Source organism: Cebidichthys violaceus, unplaced genomic scaffold, assembly GCF_023349555.1.
Source record: "Cebidichthys violaceus isolate CVI_PGR_0920_01 unplaced genomic scaffold, fCebVio1.0.p SCAF_17, whole genome shotgun sequence".
Taxonomy (NCBI): Eukaryota; Metazoa; Chordata; class Actinopteri; order Perciformes; family Stichaeidae; genus Cebidichthys; species Cebidichthys violaceus.
Window position 1 is genome coordinate 3,051,941 of NW_027176340.1, and position 17,863 is coordinate 3,069,803.

The 17,863-nt window shown below is 43.9% G+C and overlaps 3 protein-coding genes across 5 annotated transcripts; 2 read left to right on the top strand and 1 right to left on the bottom strand.

The window, feature by feature from the left end:
- Positions 1-292: 292 nt before the first annotated feature.
- On the top strand, positions 293-5,954 carry cunh1orf159 (chromosome unknown C1orf159 homolog). Of its 3 annotated transcripts, none has more exons than XM_068712122.1 (9): positions 293-497; positions 1,898-1,995; positions 2,084-2,168; positions 2,834-2,929; positions 3,034-3,090; positions 3,400-3,534; positions 3,727-3,752; positions 3,935-3,959; positions 4,251-5,954. In XM_068712122.1, the coding sequence occupies exons 2-9, from the start codon at positions 1,924-1,926 to the stop codon at positions 4,355-4,357; spliced, it is 603 nt and encodes a 200-aa protein (XP_068568223.1). In that variant the 5' UTR covers positions 293-497; positions 1,898-1,923; the 3' UTR covers positions 4,358-5,954. The 3 variants fall into 3 exon arrangements, with proteins under 3 accessions (XP_068568223.1, XP_068568221.1, XP_068568222.1); XM_068712120.1 differs by having other exon boundaries at positions 294-497; positions 1,916-1,995; XM_068712121.1 differs by lacking the exon at positions 293-497 and having other exon boundaries at positions 1,367-1,995.
- A 745-nt stretch (positions 5,955-6,699) lies between these two features.
- On the top strand, positions 6,700-12,519 carry perm1b (PPARGC1 and ESRR induced regulator, muscle 1b). The gene is made up of 5 exons (XM_068712123.1): positions 6,700-6,784; positions 7,516-7,799; positions 7,902-10,418; positions 10,525-10,641; positions 10,922-12,519. Exons 2-5 carry the CDS (start codon positions 7,541-7,543, stop codon positions 10,999-11,001), a joined length of 2,973 nt encoding a protein of 990 aa, XP_068568224.1. The 5' UTR covers positions 6,700-6,784; positions 7,516-7,540; the 3' UTR covers positions 11,002-12,519.
- A 263-nt stretch (positions 12,520-12,782) lies between these two features.
- On the bottom strand, positions 12,783-17,757 carry rereb (arginine-glutamic acid dipeptide (RE) repeats b). Its single transcript, XM_068712124.1, has 8 exons — positions 17,570-17,757; positions 17,230-17,340; positions 15,972-17,098; positions 15,272-15,476; positions 14,487-15,189; positions 14,259-14,396; positions 13,990-14,161; positions 12,783-13,846 (listed from the first exon to the last, which is right to left on the bottom strand). Exons 1-8 carry the CDS (start codon positions 17,744-17,746, stop codon positions 13,813-13,815), a joined length of 2,667 nt encoding a protein of 888 aa, XP_068568225.1. The 5' UTR covers positions 17,747-17,757; the 3' UTR covers positions 12,783-13,812.
- Between the last annotated feature and the right edge of the window lie 106 nt (positions 17,758-17,863).

A 17,863-nucleotide genomic window follows, 5' to 3' on the forward strand; every position in this document is an offset into this window, starting at 1 on the left:
ATTTTCAAAGTATTGTATTAAAAAAAATGCTTTTATGAATGAGATTGAAAAAGTTTCATTGTAAATCGATTTAGTTTTTAATAATAATAATATTATATATTTTATTGATGGAGTTGTTGTTATTGATGTGCTATTATATTAATTATTTTTAGCAGTAGTAGCAGTTATAGTATATCTTTTAAAATATTATAATTGTAATTCATCTATTTTCATGTATACTACGCGCAGACATTGGCCTACGATAACGAAGCATAAACACAGTCAGGGTTTTATTTTGAAAATTGTACCCGGAAGTGTCCGTGCTAAATGAATTGAAATCAGGTAGCTATGAGCTACGCACTGTAGGAACATCTGTGGTTGAACTACGGTGGCGTGTTGATGACAAATCTGCCAAAACTACAGGTGACTTTCTGAAAATACCTCTGCAGCGGACCAGACCTGACGTCGCTTAAACCACACCTAGGAGTCTGGTCTGCCCAAAGCCTGGTGTCTGGCTGGTGAGTTAACTTTTTGTTACGAGTCTGTCATTGTAAACATACCCGGTAATGTTGAACATATTTAAATAGATTAGCGAATCTGCTTCTATAACGCTGACACAAACACGACTTAACTTCATCCCGGTGACAGGTGCTAGCGAGCTAAACACCTTGGTTGTATCCTGCGTTACTCGACTGACGTTAGCACGTTTTTGCTTAATGTTAACGCTTTAAAGTGGCAATCCTTAAATATTTGGTTGATTTCTACTTGAGTGAAAACAATGGGTTGTGCTCAGAGTTCACACGGAGATCCTCCATGTAAGCACCTGGCTCCGCAGTGGCAAGCCTGTGGCGAGCGTCAGGCAGGCAGGTGTCAGGACAGCGGCGAGCAGGAGGAGGACCTCGTTCGGTACCCGTTGAGCGGGCGGGGCCACACTTCCTGAGAACCCCAATTTGTTGGCACGACAGTTCAGCTGCCGCAAACCGGTTTTTACACTAGAATGTTTACTTTTGTCATCCGATTCCAATGAAACCACGAACCTCTGTTCAGCATAGAGTTTCAGCACTAACCTGATATATAGTAGCTCATGAAATACAAATAATAAAAAAAAAATACAATAAAATAAATAGACTAATTATTTAGAGATAATATAGATATAGCCTGATTGCACAATACTGTATACATACCATTATATATTGTATTTGTATGTATCAGCCTATATATGCCATTATTATTATTATTATTATTCAATTTTATGACATTATACTGCCATTTATACACTATCTATTATCTATCTACGACTAAATGTACATCTACTACTACATTTCACTTGATAATATATTACACTACTAGCTCGTATTTATTTATTTTTTTACAATTTTTACCATATTTTGTTGTTATACTGTTATATAGTCACTATTTGACTTTCCTTTGAGGAGACTGTACAGTTAGTCCAAGCACAACACTAGAGATTCAAATGTCTTTACTAATAATTAGATCTACTTTTATAGTCATAGATAATCAGCTTCAATAATGAATAACAAATCCTCTGTTTATTCTCATTATTAAACAAATGTATCCTATGAAAAGTGTATGCTACATAATAAAATCCAAATGTAAAAAATGTCAGCTACCTGTTAGCACTTTCTGTTTATAGCTAAGCACCTGGACTGTGCCAACTGACACTGACATAGTTGTTAAGTGGTTACGCCTAAATGTTAAGGTATTTAAAAAAATAGTCTGGAAGTATCGTCACTCTTCCTCTGCTTTAGATGTAGGTGTCAGTATAGTGCCACTAGTTGCATCACAGCTCAATATCAAACACGTATTCAACGTAACCTGTCCTCAGCCAGAATACGTGAAGTATCTGTTTCTCCTAAAGTGTTTCTCGTCCAAGTCTTTGATGTTGTGTCGAATGCAGGTCTGTTTGCTCTTTAAGGGTCGAAGATGGCTCTGTCATTCCTTCTGGTCTTGGCGGCAACTGTGATTCTCATCAGACCCGAGACACCCGTGACTAAGGTAGAGAGTGGACGCCGCTGAGCCAATGTGTGCTTTGTTCGGGTCACACCTATTTTGTTAATCGGTGAACGATGTCCCCCGTCTGCAGGCTCTACGTCAGAACTCACTCGAGTGTTGTGGCGAGAAACAGAGGGCGAACAACTCGTGTTCAAACGACACCCACTGTGAGCCAGGTAATGTGGACGTTCCCTTTTTTAACATCACTGTTATTTTATCGGCATCAATTAGAGATTAGCCAGAGCGACCTGATGCTAGGGCCATTAATCGACTTATCTTGTATAACTACTGTGGTGAATTCAGAGAATTCCTTTAAAGACATAAGGAGTGAAGTATTGATTTATTCAAATACTTTACACTGGCAATCTACCAAGAACAGAGTATTAGTGGCACACTGTACAAACACTGCAGTAGTGCTGAATCAAGTTTAATTTCTTTACTTTTTAAAAGAAGAGAAAGTATGAATTTGAAACAATTTGCGCCTGCAAGGACGCAGTGGACAGCACTGAGACAGCCCGTCCCTGTGCTTATGCGGTACCCGTATCCTTGGCAACGTATGAAGAAGGAAAATAATCTTTAATAAACTAGCAATTTTTTTAAAACTAGATTAATTCAGCAAAGTGTTTCTGTTTTGATGAAAACCAAGACATCTACTATAAATACAGTATATAAAGCAATTCATGTAAGAAAATATAAAAGCATATTGTTTTTTTTTTTTAATGTTCACTTCTATCCTTGAGCTGAATAGAATGTAAATTGCAGGGTGACATGAATACTTTGTTCGTGTCTGGGTGTCACAGGGCAAACGATATGAAATATGTTCTTGTTTTGATTTCCTCAGGATGCTTCTTGCGTGTCCTTGAGAACAGCAACACCGTCTGCATATTCTGTGACTCAGCAGCTGTGGATTTGGAGAACATAACAGTCTGCACCTACAGTAAGGACAGAGCTGTTTTTTTTAATAATAATAATAATTTAAAAAAAAAACTGAATGTTACTTTTTTATTTTTTTTTACTTTCCCCTTTTTGTGTGCTCATTAGACTACACAGTGGAGAGGAAAAACCACACAACAGTAACTACTGTCATTCCTAAAATCGGTAAGGTATCAAATCCACAGTCATTAATAACTGATTTACTCATTTTCTTTATGTATACAATTTTTTTTTTGGGCCTTAGCTTTAATGTTTCTATGCCTTTTATATATACCTGTGTTTGAAGGAACCGACTTTGATGTCGTCATTATTTGTTATTTTCTAAGTTTGAAATTGAAGTTAGATAATAGAGTATTCACCCTTTCCATGGGGTAAAAAAAAAATCTGTGTATGACGGAGTAAATACCTGCAGCGACCGGTGTGATAATCGTCACGTTTCTCATCACTGTCTTCTGTTCTGTGCTGTGGGAGCAGGAGGGCCAGGTGTGGCAGCCTCTCTTCTTCTGGGAACGCTGCTGATCAGCCTCTTCCTCATCCTCTCTGTTGCCTCCTTTTTCTACCTCAAACGCTCCAACCGACTCCCGGGCATCTTCTACCGCCGCAACAAGGGTAAAGCGCTTCACAGCTCCGACGCACCGTAATTATACAAGCAGGGCTTTATCGACGCACCGCACCCGTTAAATCCATTACAATGAAGCGTGGAAGTGCTGAGAGAGCATGGAAACGCAACGCTATTGCTCCGCTTTAGTGATTAATAATTGACGTTCAGTATGTAACGATGTTTGTTTGTACTTTTTACAGCCTTCATATTCCAACCGAGTGAGACAGTAAGTCAATTTTATTGTTAGTTTTCACAGGTAATCGCACACTGCAGCACATTTGTGGCCTTGTGTAGAGACTGAATGCATTTATTGTAGCCTCAGCAATGTTGTCTTCTGGCACAAAGACGTTCTTTGTAAATATGCCTCAAATAGATGGTTCTAATTTCAGTTTTTGTTCCTCCTGCTAGGCCGTTATGATCCCCTCCTCGACAGGTAAGACGACTTCCCTATCTCAACTGTGACTCTGACCTCGAGGAACAGGTTGTCAGATTATGTAATGCAAAAGCAGTGAAATAGTACACGGAAGTATGAGGCAACGTTGTGCGAGGAGTGTCACATATTTCAGGGCCGTCGCAGCGACGACAGGCTTGCGTTCGCAAAAAGCAGAAAAACACGCTAACAGTTAGCTCAACGACTCAGCGACTGAAAGAGTGATTCCAGTGCATTGCCTCTTCTTGATTTTAAGTGATTATAATGTTCCTTTTTTTCGCTTCCCTTTTGAAGTGAGGAAGCCAAGATATGTGAGAAGGGAGCGGCCCTCCGCAACATCAACAGTGAATAGTGCCACCGTACCCACCGCCACATCCACCACCCAGGTCTATAATGTGTAGTGGGAGGAGGAGGGCCGGCGCAGGTACGAGAGACCGCTCAGGAACGATTAGTTAGTTTCGGTTTTTATTTCACTCTTGTCACTAGGGCTGTTACTTTTTTTCTCTGATTAACAATGTCAACCTTTTTTAGACGCATTCTCTGAAATTCCACTCGTGCACCACTTCAGGATCGCTCGACCTGTCTGTCAAAGGAATAGTTTGACATTCAGGAAAATGCACGTATTCACTCTCTTCACCGATTAACACATTTTGATCTATTTTAATATCTAACTCGCTGCAAGAAAGCGTGTAAGCATATTTCCCTTCTATTCCTTTAATGCAGAGATGAATTGTGACGGCGATCAAGTGGAGAAGCAGTGATTTGTTTGTCGGGGGGGGACAAAGTGACAGCCCAGTGAACATTTGATGGATGCCTGTGTTTGCCAAATAGGATATTTACATGCGTGATATTTATTTACATTTTGTAACCGTGCACTCTGAGCTTTACTGATTACAGGCAGACCAACAGAATGAATGACGTGTCTAATAGTAGAGTTCTTCAGGTGGGCCGGGGATATTTTAGGGAGTGCGCTGTTGGTGCTGTATGGATGGTTGTTTGATTGCTTTTTTTTTTCCTGTTTTTATCGTTGCATTTTTTATTTTTTATTTTTTATTTTCCGTTAGCTTAAGCAAGGTGAATGTATAACGCAAGTACAACTACATCATGTGTCGGAGTTGCATACTCCGTGAATCCACAACAGACCTAGTCGAAGGTGAAAGACGGTGACGTCCTTCTGAACAACAGAATCATCATGTTTTCATTGGAAGGTCTGTGATCGTACACATCTTTTCTATAAAATGCCAATTTTGCTCCATAAAGTAGATTTAAAGTCCAATAGATTTTTTTTTTTTTATCTCAGAACCTCAAACTACTGAATCTGTGTGCACTTTATTTGTCTGAGGTCATCAGCTAATATTGGACCCTGTTTTTATTTATATATATATATATATAAATACGACTAGTTGCCATTAAGTGTGATTGAGATTTTTTTGTTTTGTTGTATAGATGGCAACATTATTGTTGCATTGTGACATTTTCTTGACTACTATTAACCTTTTGCCAAATGTCTGAAGAAAATGGATTTTACTGTGTGCCATTACTGTGATTACTGTGCCATTTATGAGCTTTAAAAAGCAGCCAGGAAACGTCTAGTCATGTGGCGAATGATTGGGTATTTGAATTATATCCAGTGGCCTTTATATTTACTGTACACTATTCTCAAACAAGTATCCTAGTTTTATCTGCTACGTGCTATTTAATTACATATAGTTTTATATCTCGACAACACTAAGGCTTTCCTCCTTCAGTATATGTGAAGCCACATGAAGTGAACCAGATACAAAGGCAGCAATCATTCCATGAATATTCCCCTTTTTTGCATAATGTGTTTCGCTGTTGTACAGACAGCCGTAAGCTGAAGACGTGTACAGATTGTTTTATACAAATGATGTATTGGGTTTTTTTTGTAATGATGTACATATTCTAGTTTTAATGCCATGAAGAATGTTCTGAAGATGTATGTAATGTTTGGAGAAATAAAGCACCTTTCAATGACCAGTTGTTCCTCTCTGTGCGGTTATTCGAGCAATTTGAACGTGTTTAGTGTGTGTTCCTCGACACAGATAAGACCTGCAGTGAGGTTAAACCCATAGTGAAGATGTTCTGAGATGGCTGAAAAATTATGAATACAAATATTTTGGGGTAATCGAGACCGGCAGTGAATTTGTGTCTGGTGGGGAAAATTGCAAGGTTCTGAGTTTGCTTCTGGCCTCAGATGAGTGAACGTTTATTAAGTCTCAAATGACCTCCACTAAAGATAGTTGTTTATTTATATCTATATTGCTTTATTTTAAAGCACTTTTGTTTCTTGTATGAATTGAGACGAAGGCTAGATGTTAAATACTCTGGGATTACTGGGACTGTAATGACCTGCAAAGTTGTCTGATAATAAAAAATGAACAATTAATCCAAATTAACGTAAATTAAAAGAAATGGTGTATGAATGACTTCATAGAAAAGATTTGACATTTGTTGAGATTTTGTTATTTGAATTAAATACACTATATGCATAAAATCCATGTCATGTATGTGTCATGTGTCCTTGAACGTCTTATCGCGTTAATAATGGAATTGAGTATCGATCTCACCTCTAATAACTGTACCAGGGCTTCTATTTGAAGGTGCTGAAATGTCAAACCTCTGGTAATAGAGGGACAGACGTTTGCAGCTACATGTGACTGACTGGACATACTACTCTATTTATAACAGCTGAGCGCAAGGCCCCCGGTGACACACATGCAAGGACAGACGGACATCAGAGCTGAAATGTCCCTGCAGGGAGAAAGTACAAACGCCTTCAAACTGGACCCTTCGTCCTTCTGCAGAAGGTAGGTGTTCTTTCTACTGCAGAAACACATTAACGGCAATGTACTGTCGCTGTATGCTTTGTGTTGGTTGTGTTGATAATGTAACAACAATGTAAAAGACGAGACCTTTGCTGACTTTGACGTAGAGCAGTTGAGGGGCGTTATCAGCGATCCCTAATGACTCCACACCTGACAAATAAAGAAAGAGCTTTTACCCCGTCAAAAAAACAACACCACTAAAAACCACTATAAACTTATTTGAGTTGCTGTAATTTGAATTAAGGTGATATTTTAATATTTGTATCTCATCGATGACCCTCGCTGAGTATATTTGTTAAGATGATACAGTATGTTGTGCCCTGACATTGGACTTCTGAATTCTTCACATCAGGTCATATGACCGGAGTATTTCGGGGGTCTGTTGTGGATCTTGTGACCAGGATACTCTAGTGTTGCTCTGCTGCCCTCTGACGTCTTCGACTCTCAAGCTTTTGAACTAACGCGGCAGTTTGTTTGCGTTCCGCACAACAGTTTCCTAAAGACGGCTGACGATTACAAGCAATGTTGAGCTTCAGATAAAGACGCGCTCTATATTTAACTCAAACGTGTTGATGGAACTTCAACGATAAGTCAGGGGTGAAAACCGAGGATGTACTGCTACACATTACGTAAAGTCACTTTCATTGTTGTGCATGCAAAATACCTGAATCTGCAGCCTTCTGACAATGACGTCTTTGTATTTTTTGTTTCAGACAGAGGAGCATGTGAGGGATCAAAATGGATGATTTAGATCACAGCATGCACATTGCAGAGTATGACTGGACAAGCTTCTATGAGGAGAGTGAGGAGTGTGGTCTGCATCAACCCTCTCTTGCCTGCCCCGATAGCTCCGATCTCAGCGATTCAGAGGATTCAGGAAACTCAAGTTCAGTCTTTAGCACGGGCCAAAAGGGGCCACAGCAGAACTCTGCTGCAAACGGTGATGAAGCTGAAAGCAGCGCTGCAGGATGCTGCATGGAGGAGGAGAACTACTCAGGTTGTGTGAAGTATATATCAGGGCAGAGTATACCGAGTGGTACAGGAGGAGGAGGAGATGATCTTACAGCAAAATGTGAAATGTCTCTTGATCTTTCTGTAGGAACTGCCGTCGACACAGCAGGGCGCACCACAGAAGACACAGAGGACAACACTGCAACCACACTGCGAACTGAGCGTGTTCAGCATTCGGATGAAGAACCGTCAGAGCTGAAAGAAGAAGATGGAGATGTGCAAATAGAGAGTGACACTCGTGAATTCAAATCCACACAGGAACGTGACCCACTTTCTTGCAACCGAGCGGAGACAACTGTGAACGAGTCGCCCGCTTCAGACGGAGCCGCGAGCGAGGATGCGACTGGCGCTGCTTTAAGAGGAGAAAGAGAGCGCTGGTTCGTCACGGTGAATGACAGTCCTGCGCAACGGCGACTGCGTGCCTCCTCTGTGAAAAAAAAACGAAGACAAAGAAAAAGTCGTAAGGGCAATAACATGTGCAGACTGGGACAGGAGAGATCACTTGGACATGGCTTAAAGTTACAGATAATGAAAGATAATCGCGAATTTGAGGGAGGGACTGACACAGAGTATGTCACAATAGAAAACCAAAACTTGGTGAAAAAGTCAGGAGGGTATTCAAGTGCTGAAGAAGATCCTGAGAGCACTCAGACGGGAATCATTTCAGATGCATCACAAACCTCTGGGGAAGAAGACCTTCTGTCAGAACAACTGCTGATGTCTCATTTCCCCAAATACAACATCATTGAGCCAATGATGGACAGAATATCACACGACACGTTTACACCCAAAGACCCTTCACGGTCGGACAGTGCGGAGTCCGACGAGCTCGACGACGTCGCCGAGTTCTTCTCCACTCACAGTTTTGATTCTGAAAGCTATCTGTCCGCTGCTGAATCGGTGGAGGAACTGCAGCAACTTCTCGCGGGTCAACGGCAATCTCTGACAGAAAACGACAATCTGTTCAATCTCACTGAGAATACCGACGCAGACAGAGAAGAGCATTCTTGCGATAGCGCTCTCTCTCGCAACGTAACGGCTGCCGACTCTGAAGGTCATGAAAGTGCCGATGTTCAGCCCACCCCGACATTCCCATCTGCCGGCCAAAGCGTTGACGAAATGCCAGATGACAACGCCACACGTGGTAACGACACACACGGCACGCCGCCCTTGGATACATGCGGACTCCAAAAACACGAAATGAGTCTTTCAGCATCCAGTGGCTCTTCGGGAGATCGTCTCCTCCCCGTTCCTGATCTAACTGTAACACCTTGCTCCGTGGCCGACGGCCCTGAAACATATGCCGAGGCTGCGGGCCACGATCGGCCCGTGTACGCCATTTCTGCCTTTTGGGATGAAATGGAGAAATTGACGATAAATGACATTTTGCAGCTCAGGATGGGCAGAAGGACCCCTCCCAGGGAAACGCAAGAACCCGTGACGCCAAACATAGATGATCTCAGCTCTTTGGATGACGCTGCGGAGTATAACTTGTCTGACGTCGGCCTGATGGACACATCCGACACTGCTGACTCTGACTATTTCACGCAGCCCGATGAATCCAAGCCAGATCGTTCAAGCTGCGAGTTTTCCACCTCCGATATCGAAGAAGAGTACTCGCAGTTTCTCGGCGCCAGTCGGAACCCCACTCCTGACCCTCAAAGCAAAAAACTACGAAGCACGAGAGACTCTCCTATCTTGGCGCACGAGGATGAGCAGTCCACGAGCTCTGAAGGAAAGGAGACACCTGTGCCTTCAGGAGACTTGGCAAGGAAGTGTTTGGAGGATCAGGACTCAAATGCTTTAACTTTAAGCCAACTTGCACGTCCGAGACAAATAACAAAAAGCAAAAGCGTGCACAATGTGCAAGCTCTCAACACAGAGGATTTATCTTTGCAGTTGCTACTCGGTAATGACGAGAGCAGTCTGTTTCTCAGCAGCTGTCCGTCTCTGGAGGAAAACGACAGCCTATTAGCACTAATACCTTCACCTTTTATGGAAGAACATTATCAGATATTCTGCCCTGAAGTGTTTCAATGCTTTTTCAGCGAGGATAAAACAAAGAGTGACTTCCGCTGTGTCACCGTCTATGAGCCAGAGGACATCTCAGTGGCTCCTGTGATTGACTTCCCTCTTTGGACACCTGAAATGTCATTCTCTTCCCTCCACAATCTCCAGCGCGGCGAGGAGAAACCCATCCCCATCTTCTCTTGTTCTCATCCCATCGTCAGAGAACTCACATTCCCAAATCCTCACTATGTTTTCTTGAGCGCAGACTGCGAGGAGGAGGAGGACGGCGACGTCTCTCCGATCAGAGTCGTGTCTCACTCTTTCCTGCGGGGCAGTGATTGCGGGGCGACAGTGCCGCATGGATTTCACAGCTGGAAAAGTTTGATGAGGAAAGTTCGCTTCCCGGACAAAGGTAGCATCTGGTGCAGGAGATCTGGTGCCTGGGTGTTTCCAGTTGAGGCTGAGAGGATCACCGTCAAGAATGCGGATCCACCGTTAACAGCGCTAACTGGGAGAAGAGTCTCTTTGACTCCTTCTCAGGTGTTTGGAGAGCTAGCAGTAGAGCAGAGAGTTTTGGAAGCTATGAAGAGAACAAGTAAGTCTGAGCTCTCTCATAAACCACAATAACAAACACTCAAAGCAAAACTACAACTGAATATTAAATACTAAATCCTTTTTTTGTACACGTTTGTCCCCAACAGGACGAGAGGGCATCTTCTCCACACTGAAGCAGTCAGATATGTGTTTGGTCTGCATTGCTTTTGCCTCCTGGGTGCTAAAATCTTCTGATCCAGAAGCTGCGGATGCCTGGAAAGCAGGTATGAAACTCCTTGCAATGATCGTTACCGTCACAAAACATCTTCCTCAATCAGCTTCTTCCTGAAAAGGTGATGTCACAGATTTCTGTGCGCCAATCAGTTCGGCGACACTGGATTTAAAAATCTGATGACAGATGCTGTTTTTAGCTGAGCTTTAGAGTGTTGAAACAAACTTAAATTTGACACCATGTCCTCAGTGGGCTTTAGGTGTTAAACATGAAGAGTTACTGTATAACTTTTACCAATTCTTTAAAGTGACCTTCATTGAAATCCTGTTTAGCTCTGCTAGCAAATGTGAGTGCGCTGTCGGCCATCCAGTACCTGCGTCAGTATGTGAAGAAGAAGAAGAATCCCTCTTAAGATGATCCCTGATGCGCATGAGAGAGAAGAGAAGAGTCATTTCCAAACATTTTCCCCAGGGTCCATCCGTAAAAAATATATATATATCTACTATATAAATATGTTGCAGTAATACTTCTGCTGCCTCAGTGTATGCATTGGTTTCCAAGTTACAACACAGATTGTAAAGGTAGAAGTGTGAAAAACGTATGTTTTAAGTTGCTAGTTGGACATTTTTAGTTAAAGGAAGTTAAAGTCTGGTGATATTCTGTTTCTTATTGTTCTTCCAAGAGACAAACCAACAACGACTTGATCTTAGTAACTAGTATTGTCTGTCACCGAAGTCTATAGATGTAGCTTATTCCTCTAAGGCCTCCATTGTTAAACATTGTTAAAAATGTTGACGCGCATATTTTCAACATAGGTAAAACGGATAATAATTAAAAAAAATACTCGCTCATCCCAACGGGTACATTTGCAAAAAACTACAGTGCATTGATTAAATTGTGTATTTGTTATTATATTGAATCAGTATGTTGGTTTGGGGGTTGAGAGCCACAGCATTGAGGGACGGACTAACACATAGATGGTTTTGTGTCTTTTCATTGGATTTGTTGACAATGAGAAAAATGGAACTTATCATCAGACTTGTTCTTTAAACATGTAAACATTTGAATAACTTTTGATTCATCAGCTCTGGGTAAACTGATGTTGATGTGGACCATTATGTAAGCACATAAGCTCGGGCTCTTTTTTTTTTTTTTTTTAAAAAACACGTTTGTGAATGTCGTGGCGTTGTGCGTCATCGAGCCAAGTTGTATTTGGCAGCTTGTAGAGTTTTTCAGCAGATGCAAAGTGTTTGTGGGATGTCTTTGTAGAGCACGAATAAGGGGAAAGAAAGTTTGTTTTGTTGAAAGATATCGGTCTGATTTGTCTGCGTGTTGTGATGAGCAGTGCTTTATGGGTAAGCATCGTCTAAGTAGAGCCCTGTTAACGCAAAGCTACGTCTGCTTGTGAGCCGTCATCACAGTTCCGAGCGAGCTGGTTTTGGCCGGTGAAGCCGTCACATCCTGTGTCGATACAAAAATGTAAGCTTGAAGAAAAGCTAATATATTTGCCTTTATACATATCAGCAAAATAAAAAAAAAAAAAAGGTGTTGCTGTCTCCGATGCTTTTATGTATTCCCCGTAAATGATCTGCTGCTGTGTCACACGTTGTGAAAATCATCGCCTTTCTTTTCCAACTGGGTACGTACGATTTTACATATGCGACCGATTTTGTGCAATTAGTGATTTAATGCAATAAAGTCCTGAATACGTCCCGCTCCTCTCTATCTAAGTTGATGTGTGCAGGAAGAAGCAGCACTGACATGAACCTCTACTGTCACCGTCACACAGTACAAACATATGCTTTTTTTTTGCCAGTTTATTTAGTACACCTAGCTGAAATCAATGCAGTTCAAAACATTATATTACACAAATAGGTGTTCCTGTTAAGTAGCCCTTATTGATATTAACGGGGGGGGGGGGGGGGGGGGGGGGTGGACACAATAACAGAAACACCTGTCAGTACAATGCAATTCAGTTCAACAGCACCAGAAACTATATATCCTCCAACATGACCGTACAGTTATGTCACAATCTCTCTGAAACAGAACCAACAGAAGCCCATTAGAGCTCCTGAAGGTACAACTGACTGTTGGACTGCTGTAATAGACGGCATTCGGTTTTAGCAAGGTGTACCTAATACATTGGTTATACCACAGGCTGTCGTTTCAGAGGAACTCCAAGTGCAAAGAGAATAAGGTGTCATTGCAGAAATATTTATTGAAATAAATATGCAATGGATACACTTTCAAATTATGTCACATAAATATTGAATTCAAAGGCCGTTCTTTTAGAAATTCATTAAAATGCTTAAGATTTAGTGTCTCTCCAATTCATTTGCTCTCATCAAAACGATGTAAATACATTATTCTAACAAAACGTTCTGTCCGTAGTGACAGATCATGGTCCAATTAATAAGTAGCTCGCCTTGTAATACTATATACTGTTTTAGCTTATGACTTACTGCTATCGTGCTGAATTGAGGGTCAAGTTTTCACGTCTACCGCTATATCAATAGTACTTATTCATATAGAATATTGTGAACATGTAATATTTACAATCTCAAAAAATGAGCGAATAAAAGCTTCGGTTATACTGTGAAAAGATATCTTGATATATATAAAACTTTAGGATTTAGACAAATATTTAGCAGATTTAAGAGTAAAACCAACCTCTACTATGCTTTCAAAGGCTAAACACCACAATGCAACTTGCTACTCTAGTTTGGTGAAAAAAAAAAAAAAATGAAGGTTGAGTCATGCTAGGTCGTTACAATCATCCAGACACAGATTTAAATGTTATTCTGTACAAGGAAATCATTTAGAAATCATAGATAGATATTTAAACTTAGGACCAAAGTCAGTCAGTTTTCATACCCTTTATAAGAGCTATATTTTAGCAAATTCATATCACTGCGTATGAAACAGTTTAACAGTTTGTTAGAGAAAAATCTGTCATTTTAAATCTCGCACGAACGTGTGAGATTGTTATTGTTATTTTGATAATAAAACTAGTATGAAGTCTTACGTGATATGAAAATCTCAGACAGACTTTGACAGTCTCAGTAAGTGCTGAACAAGGAATGCACATAAAGATCCACGAAGATTGTTCTAAAATATATTAAAAGAAAAAGACACACAAATATTCTCTTAAAGTCTTAAAAAGTACACAGTATTCTATTGGGTATGAGTGGGGGGGGGGTTCAGGGCATGCACCACCTGGAGCTCAAGATGGTTTGTCACCTTCTTTCTTCAGACGGCTTCAGAGAAAAGAAACAAGGAAAACACATTTTACGTGAGTTTAACTGAGCAATGTGGAATGGTGTCCATCACTTTGTGTCTCTGGTGTGTTCCTAAAGTAGTCGTTTCATTGTGCACTAGATAAGACGTTGACAATCCTCACCTGTAATAATCCTCCTGACTCGGTAGATGCCCTCCATGCAGGTGTTGCCCGTGCAGCCACTGCTGCTCCATAGCCATCCTCTGCAACTCTGCAGACTGAGCATGCATGGCCTGGAGCTGGTGAGCAGCGGACATCTGAGGAATGGGGCCCTGCAGCTCTCTGGGATATGCAGCTGGAAAACACAAGATACAGAAAAGACCGAATTGGAAGAACTGCACTCAACAAAAAAAAGATACTCAAGTTGTAGGCTGTGAGTTGAGATTACAAACCAAACAGTGGGTGGCGCAGCATCTCGTGATCATGAGGAAGATCGCTGAGTAGCGGGTTGTGGATCGGGCCGCCGGGGAAGGGGAACCGGGCCAGACGTGGTCCTGGTGCCAGGGGGTCCAAAGGGTGAGGGCTTGAACCTGGATAAAGAAACGAAATCATACGGTAAATGCAGGTCAACTTCTCACCACCGGATGTATTAATACTGACTGAATTAACTCCAAACTCACCTTGACCGAGGGGATCCTGTTGGTGCAGGTGGAGGTGCGAGTGGATGTGAGAGTGCTGGTGATGGTGCGGCGTCACATTGAGCATCTGCAGCCTGGCGGCAGGGTCTGAAGCCACAGACGCCATCCTCTCCGCGTGGAGCCGCTCTGCAGTGAGTCGCTCCGCGTAACCCAGGTCAGGGCGCAGCTGAGGTCCGGCCAGCATCATCCTCTCCCGCTCCAGTTGGTTCAGCCCGGGATGGAAAGCTGCGAAGTGGTGGGGAGGCCCGGGTATGTGAGGCAGACCTATCGCCCCGTGTCGGGCAAAGTGCTCCATGGGGTTGGCCGAGGGGTGCAACGTCTCCATGTCCGGGGGCTTGACCTCGTAGCCGGGCTTCATCCTCTCTCGGAGCTCCCTCTCTCGCAGGTTCCGGAGCTCGCGCTCTCTGAGGCTGGGCTCGGCGCTGTACAGACCGGGCATGTGGTAGGCCAGCAAGGGGTCGCCGGGGCTCAGCGACACGTAGAAAGGGTGGTTGCGGTTGGAGGGCGACATGACGTGGGGTCGGGCGTACTCACTCAGGGTGCGCAGAGCTGGTGTATCGGGGCCGATGTAGGGGGGCACCGCGGCTACGGTGGTGGGCGGCTGCTCAAAGGAGTGGCGTCCGTGGACCTGAACCGTCATCTGAACGTCACTCATGCGACTGTCGTGGGAGGAGCTGGAGGCTCTCTGGAAGCAAAGACGGCGTGTGAGACAACTCGAACGTGATTACGACACCGACGGCGTTTAATAAAAAGGATGAATGACTCACGGCATTTCTGTCCGCCTCCCTTTCTCTCTCTCTCTCTCGGTCTTTCTCCCTTTCGCGTTCTTGTCGAGCGCTGAGCTCCGCCTCTCTCCTGGACTTTTCAACAGCCTCCTCCCTCTTCTTGGCCAGCTTGGAGGCTGAAAGTGGAGTGAAGAACAGGTCTGTTCTGGCACAAGAGTTGTAACCGCGATCCAAATGTTTGATGAACCTGAAAGAAATAGAAGATGGGCATTCTTTTTAGTACGACTAATAAAAAAACAGCAACATGATTCATTCAAAAAGGTATTTTTCGCATTATTGGACTTATATTTGTCACAGTAACTCCCAAAGTAAACTAGTGTTGCTCTTCATCTTCTGGATGTGTAAATAGGCAACTGTCTGCTAACAAGTTCCCCATATCCACTTATGAAGTGATAATATGTCAGCTTGGTTTCGCTGCCCCCATGTGGCCAAAAACTATTCTGATATCGCAGATTGAAACCAAGGGATTTGTTCGAAACGTCCCGGTTGTCTGACCGCTTGTGTTGCTTTCCATATTGTAAGTAAAATGTCACCATAACTGGTAGGATGCTGGTGGAATTTTTTCTTTCAAACTGGATTCTCAATAATAAAAGTAAATAAAACAAAAAGGCATAATCTGCATTCAAACACTGGGAACGTAAAAAAAAAACCTTCTCCTGAGAAAGAGCGTCTCCGGCCGTACCGTGCAGACTGGCTGGCATGGCTCGCCACGTTGACTGTGGTTGGCTCTGGCGAGGGACTCCGAGGAGGAGACGGCGAGCTCTCAGCCTCTTCCATCTCATCCAGTGGCTCTTCTTTGATCTGAATTTGGCATCCTCCTGCCATGGGGCTCGGCGAGGGTCTCGGAGGAAGAGGCGGGAATGACGGCTGGAGGCTCGGGACGGGGCCAATGGCGGAGGACGTTGCGGAGGCGAGAGGGTGCGAGGCTGCAGCGGGTGGATGAGAGGAAGTCATGCTTTTTCCAGGGTGGGTCTGCTGCACCTGAGAGATCACTGGAAGTTGGGTCGCGAGTGACTGCATTGGCAAAGGCTGTGGCATGAGCTGAAGAGGGGGAGGGGGAGCACCCGGAGGATGCTGGTTGGGCAGAATATTGAGTGGCTTTAAAGCAGGAGGAGGGGGCAGATTAGAGGGCATCTGAGGGAAAGGGGTAGCGGACTGGTGTGGCATCTGTTTGTGTGAAGGTGGAATGGGAGTGGTGGGAGGAGGCTTGACTTGTGGGCCAGATGGAGGAGGCTGGGGGAGCTGAGACTCCCTAAAGAAGGGTGCGGGTCGCTGGGGGGCCTGAGGTGACGGGCCGTGAGGCTGCGCAGAGTTGAGAACAGGTGGGAGCTGAAACGCTGTAGAAAGAGGAGAGTCCTGACCCAGTGCTGACGGAAGAGACGGTGGACCAGAAAGAGAGTGAGGAGCGGCCTGCGGTCGGCTGTTTGGGCCCGCTGTGGCAGCTGGCTGACGGGGGTCTGGAGAAGGAGGAGGAGGTGGGGGGCTCTGAGCAGGATCAGCAGGAAGGTTGCTTTGCATTGGCTGAGGAGTGATGGCATGGCCCTGAGAGGGGAGGGCCTGTGGGACCGGCGCGTCAGCCAACACTGCAGCAGGAGCGACGGGCTCCGGCGGGACGCCGTTCGGCTGGGCGGAGGAGTCGGAGTCGCTCTCGTTGCCCTGCTGAGGGCTGGGAATGCTGGGAGAGGAGCTGCGGTTGTCCTGATCGATGTCTTTGGTGTCGCTGCTGCCGTCGTCCTGAGCGCTGCGGCTTTCTGAAGAGCTTTCTTCCTCCACCTCGGCCTCTCCATCCGACCGTGAGCTCCGTGGATCCTGGAGGAACAAACAAATAAACGATGTGAACAATTTAAAGTCGATGTAAACGCGGCGGCCTAGTCCCTGCTGCTAAAAATATACGTTTTTTTTTTACAAAATGGTGTTTGACATTCAGCGTTCCCTCTCACCCGTGTCTTCGGCCTTTTAGGTGCAGCTTTCTCAGCCTCGTCGGGCTCCTGAGCAGGACTCTCGCGTACACGTTTTGTTGTCTTCGGTGACGTTACTTCCTCTTTTATCTTCTGCGGACACAGCATGACATTTACACAGTGGCGTCAATGGCCGACACAAAACCTCAGTTAATGACCGACAAGCATCCACGGCTGCAGCAGTGTTCCATGGATTCTCATGTAGCTACATGTAGGTTGGGACTAACTAAAGTCTCATCAACACAACGTGTTCATCAGATTAGTATGCAAACGACCCCCGCTGGTCTGCAAAATGTATATGAAATATGTAGATCGTGTTTACCTTGTTGGTCTTCTTGCTGGATTCATTCTTGATATCTGTGGAAGACGATCTCAAAGAATTAGAAGTTGTCACACTCGGGGAGGGCTGGCTACTGGACTGGTGATCCTCACTGGTGGGGGAACCTGTGAGCCTCCTGTGGCCGCTTCTTAAAGATGACAGCTGCTGTAAAAATAACATCCACTAGTTAACGTTGTCGAAACGCGTGTAAGAAAGACATGAATCCCCCTAATGCGTACATTCATGCTCACTCATGTGGCTCAAAAGGTGTACTGCAGATATAAATGTTAAATAAAG

Coding starts and splice junctions, on each gene's coding strand:
- cunh1orf159 (XM_068712122.1), top strand. CDS start 1,924: ATGGCTCTGTCATTCCTTCTGGTCTTGGCGGCAACTGTGATTCTCATC. Junction 2,930..3,033: donor CATAACAGTCTGCACCTACA/GTAAGGACAGAG, acceptor TGTGCTCATTAG/ACTACACAGTGGAGAGGAAA. Junction 3,960..4,250: donor TATGATCCCCTCCTCGACAG/GTAAGACGACTT, acceptor TCCCTTTTGAAG/TGAGGAAGCCAAGATATGTG.
- perm1b (XM_068712123.1), top strand. CDS start 7,541: ATGGATGATTTAGATCACAGCATGCACATTGCAGAGTATGACTGGACA. Junction 7,800..7,901: donor GGAGGAGGAGAACTACTCAG/GTTGTGTGAAGT, acceptor ATCTTTCTGTAG/GAACTGCCGTCGACACAGCA. Junction 10,642..10,921: donor TGCGGATGCCTGGAAAGCAG/GTATGAAACTCC, acceptor AATCCTGTTTAG/CTCTGCTAGCAAATGTGAGT.
- rereb (XM_068712124.1), bottom strand. CDS start 17,746: ATGTTATTTTTACAGCAGCTGTCATCTTTAAGAAGCGGCCACAGGAGG. Junction 15,477..15,971: donor CATGCCAGCCAGTCTGCACG/GTACGGCCGGAG, acceptor TATTTCTTTCAG/GTTCATCAAACATTTGGATC. Junction 14,397..14,486: donor ACAGGATCCCCTCGGTCAAG/GTGAGTTTGGAG, acceptor TTCTTTATCCAG/GTTCAAGCCCTCACCCTTTG.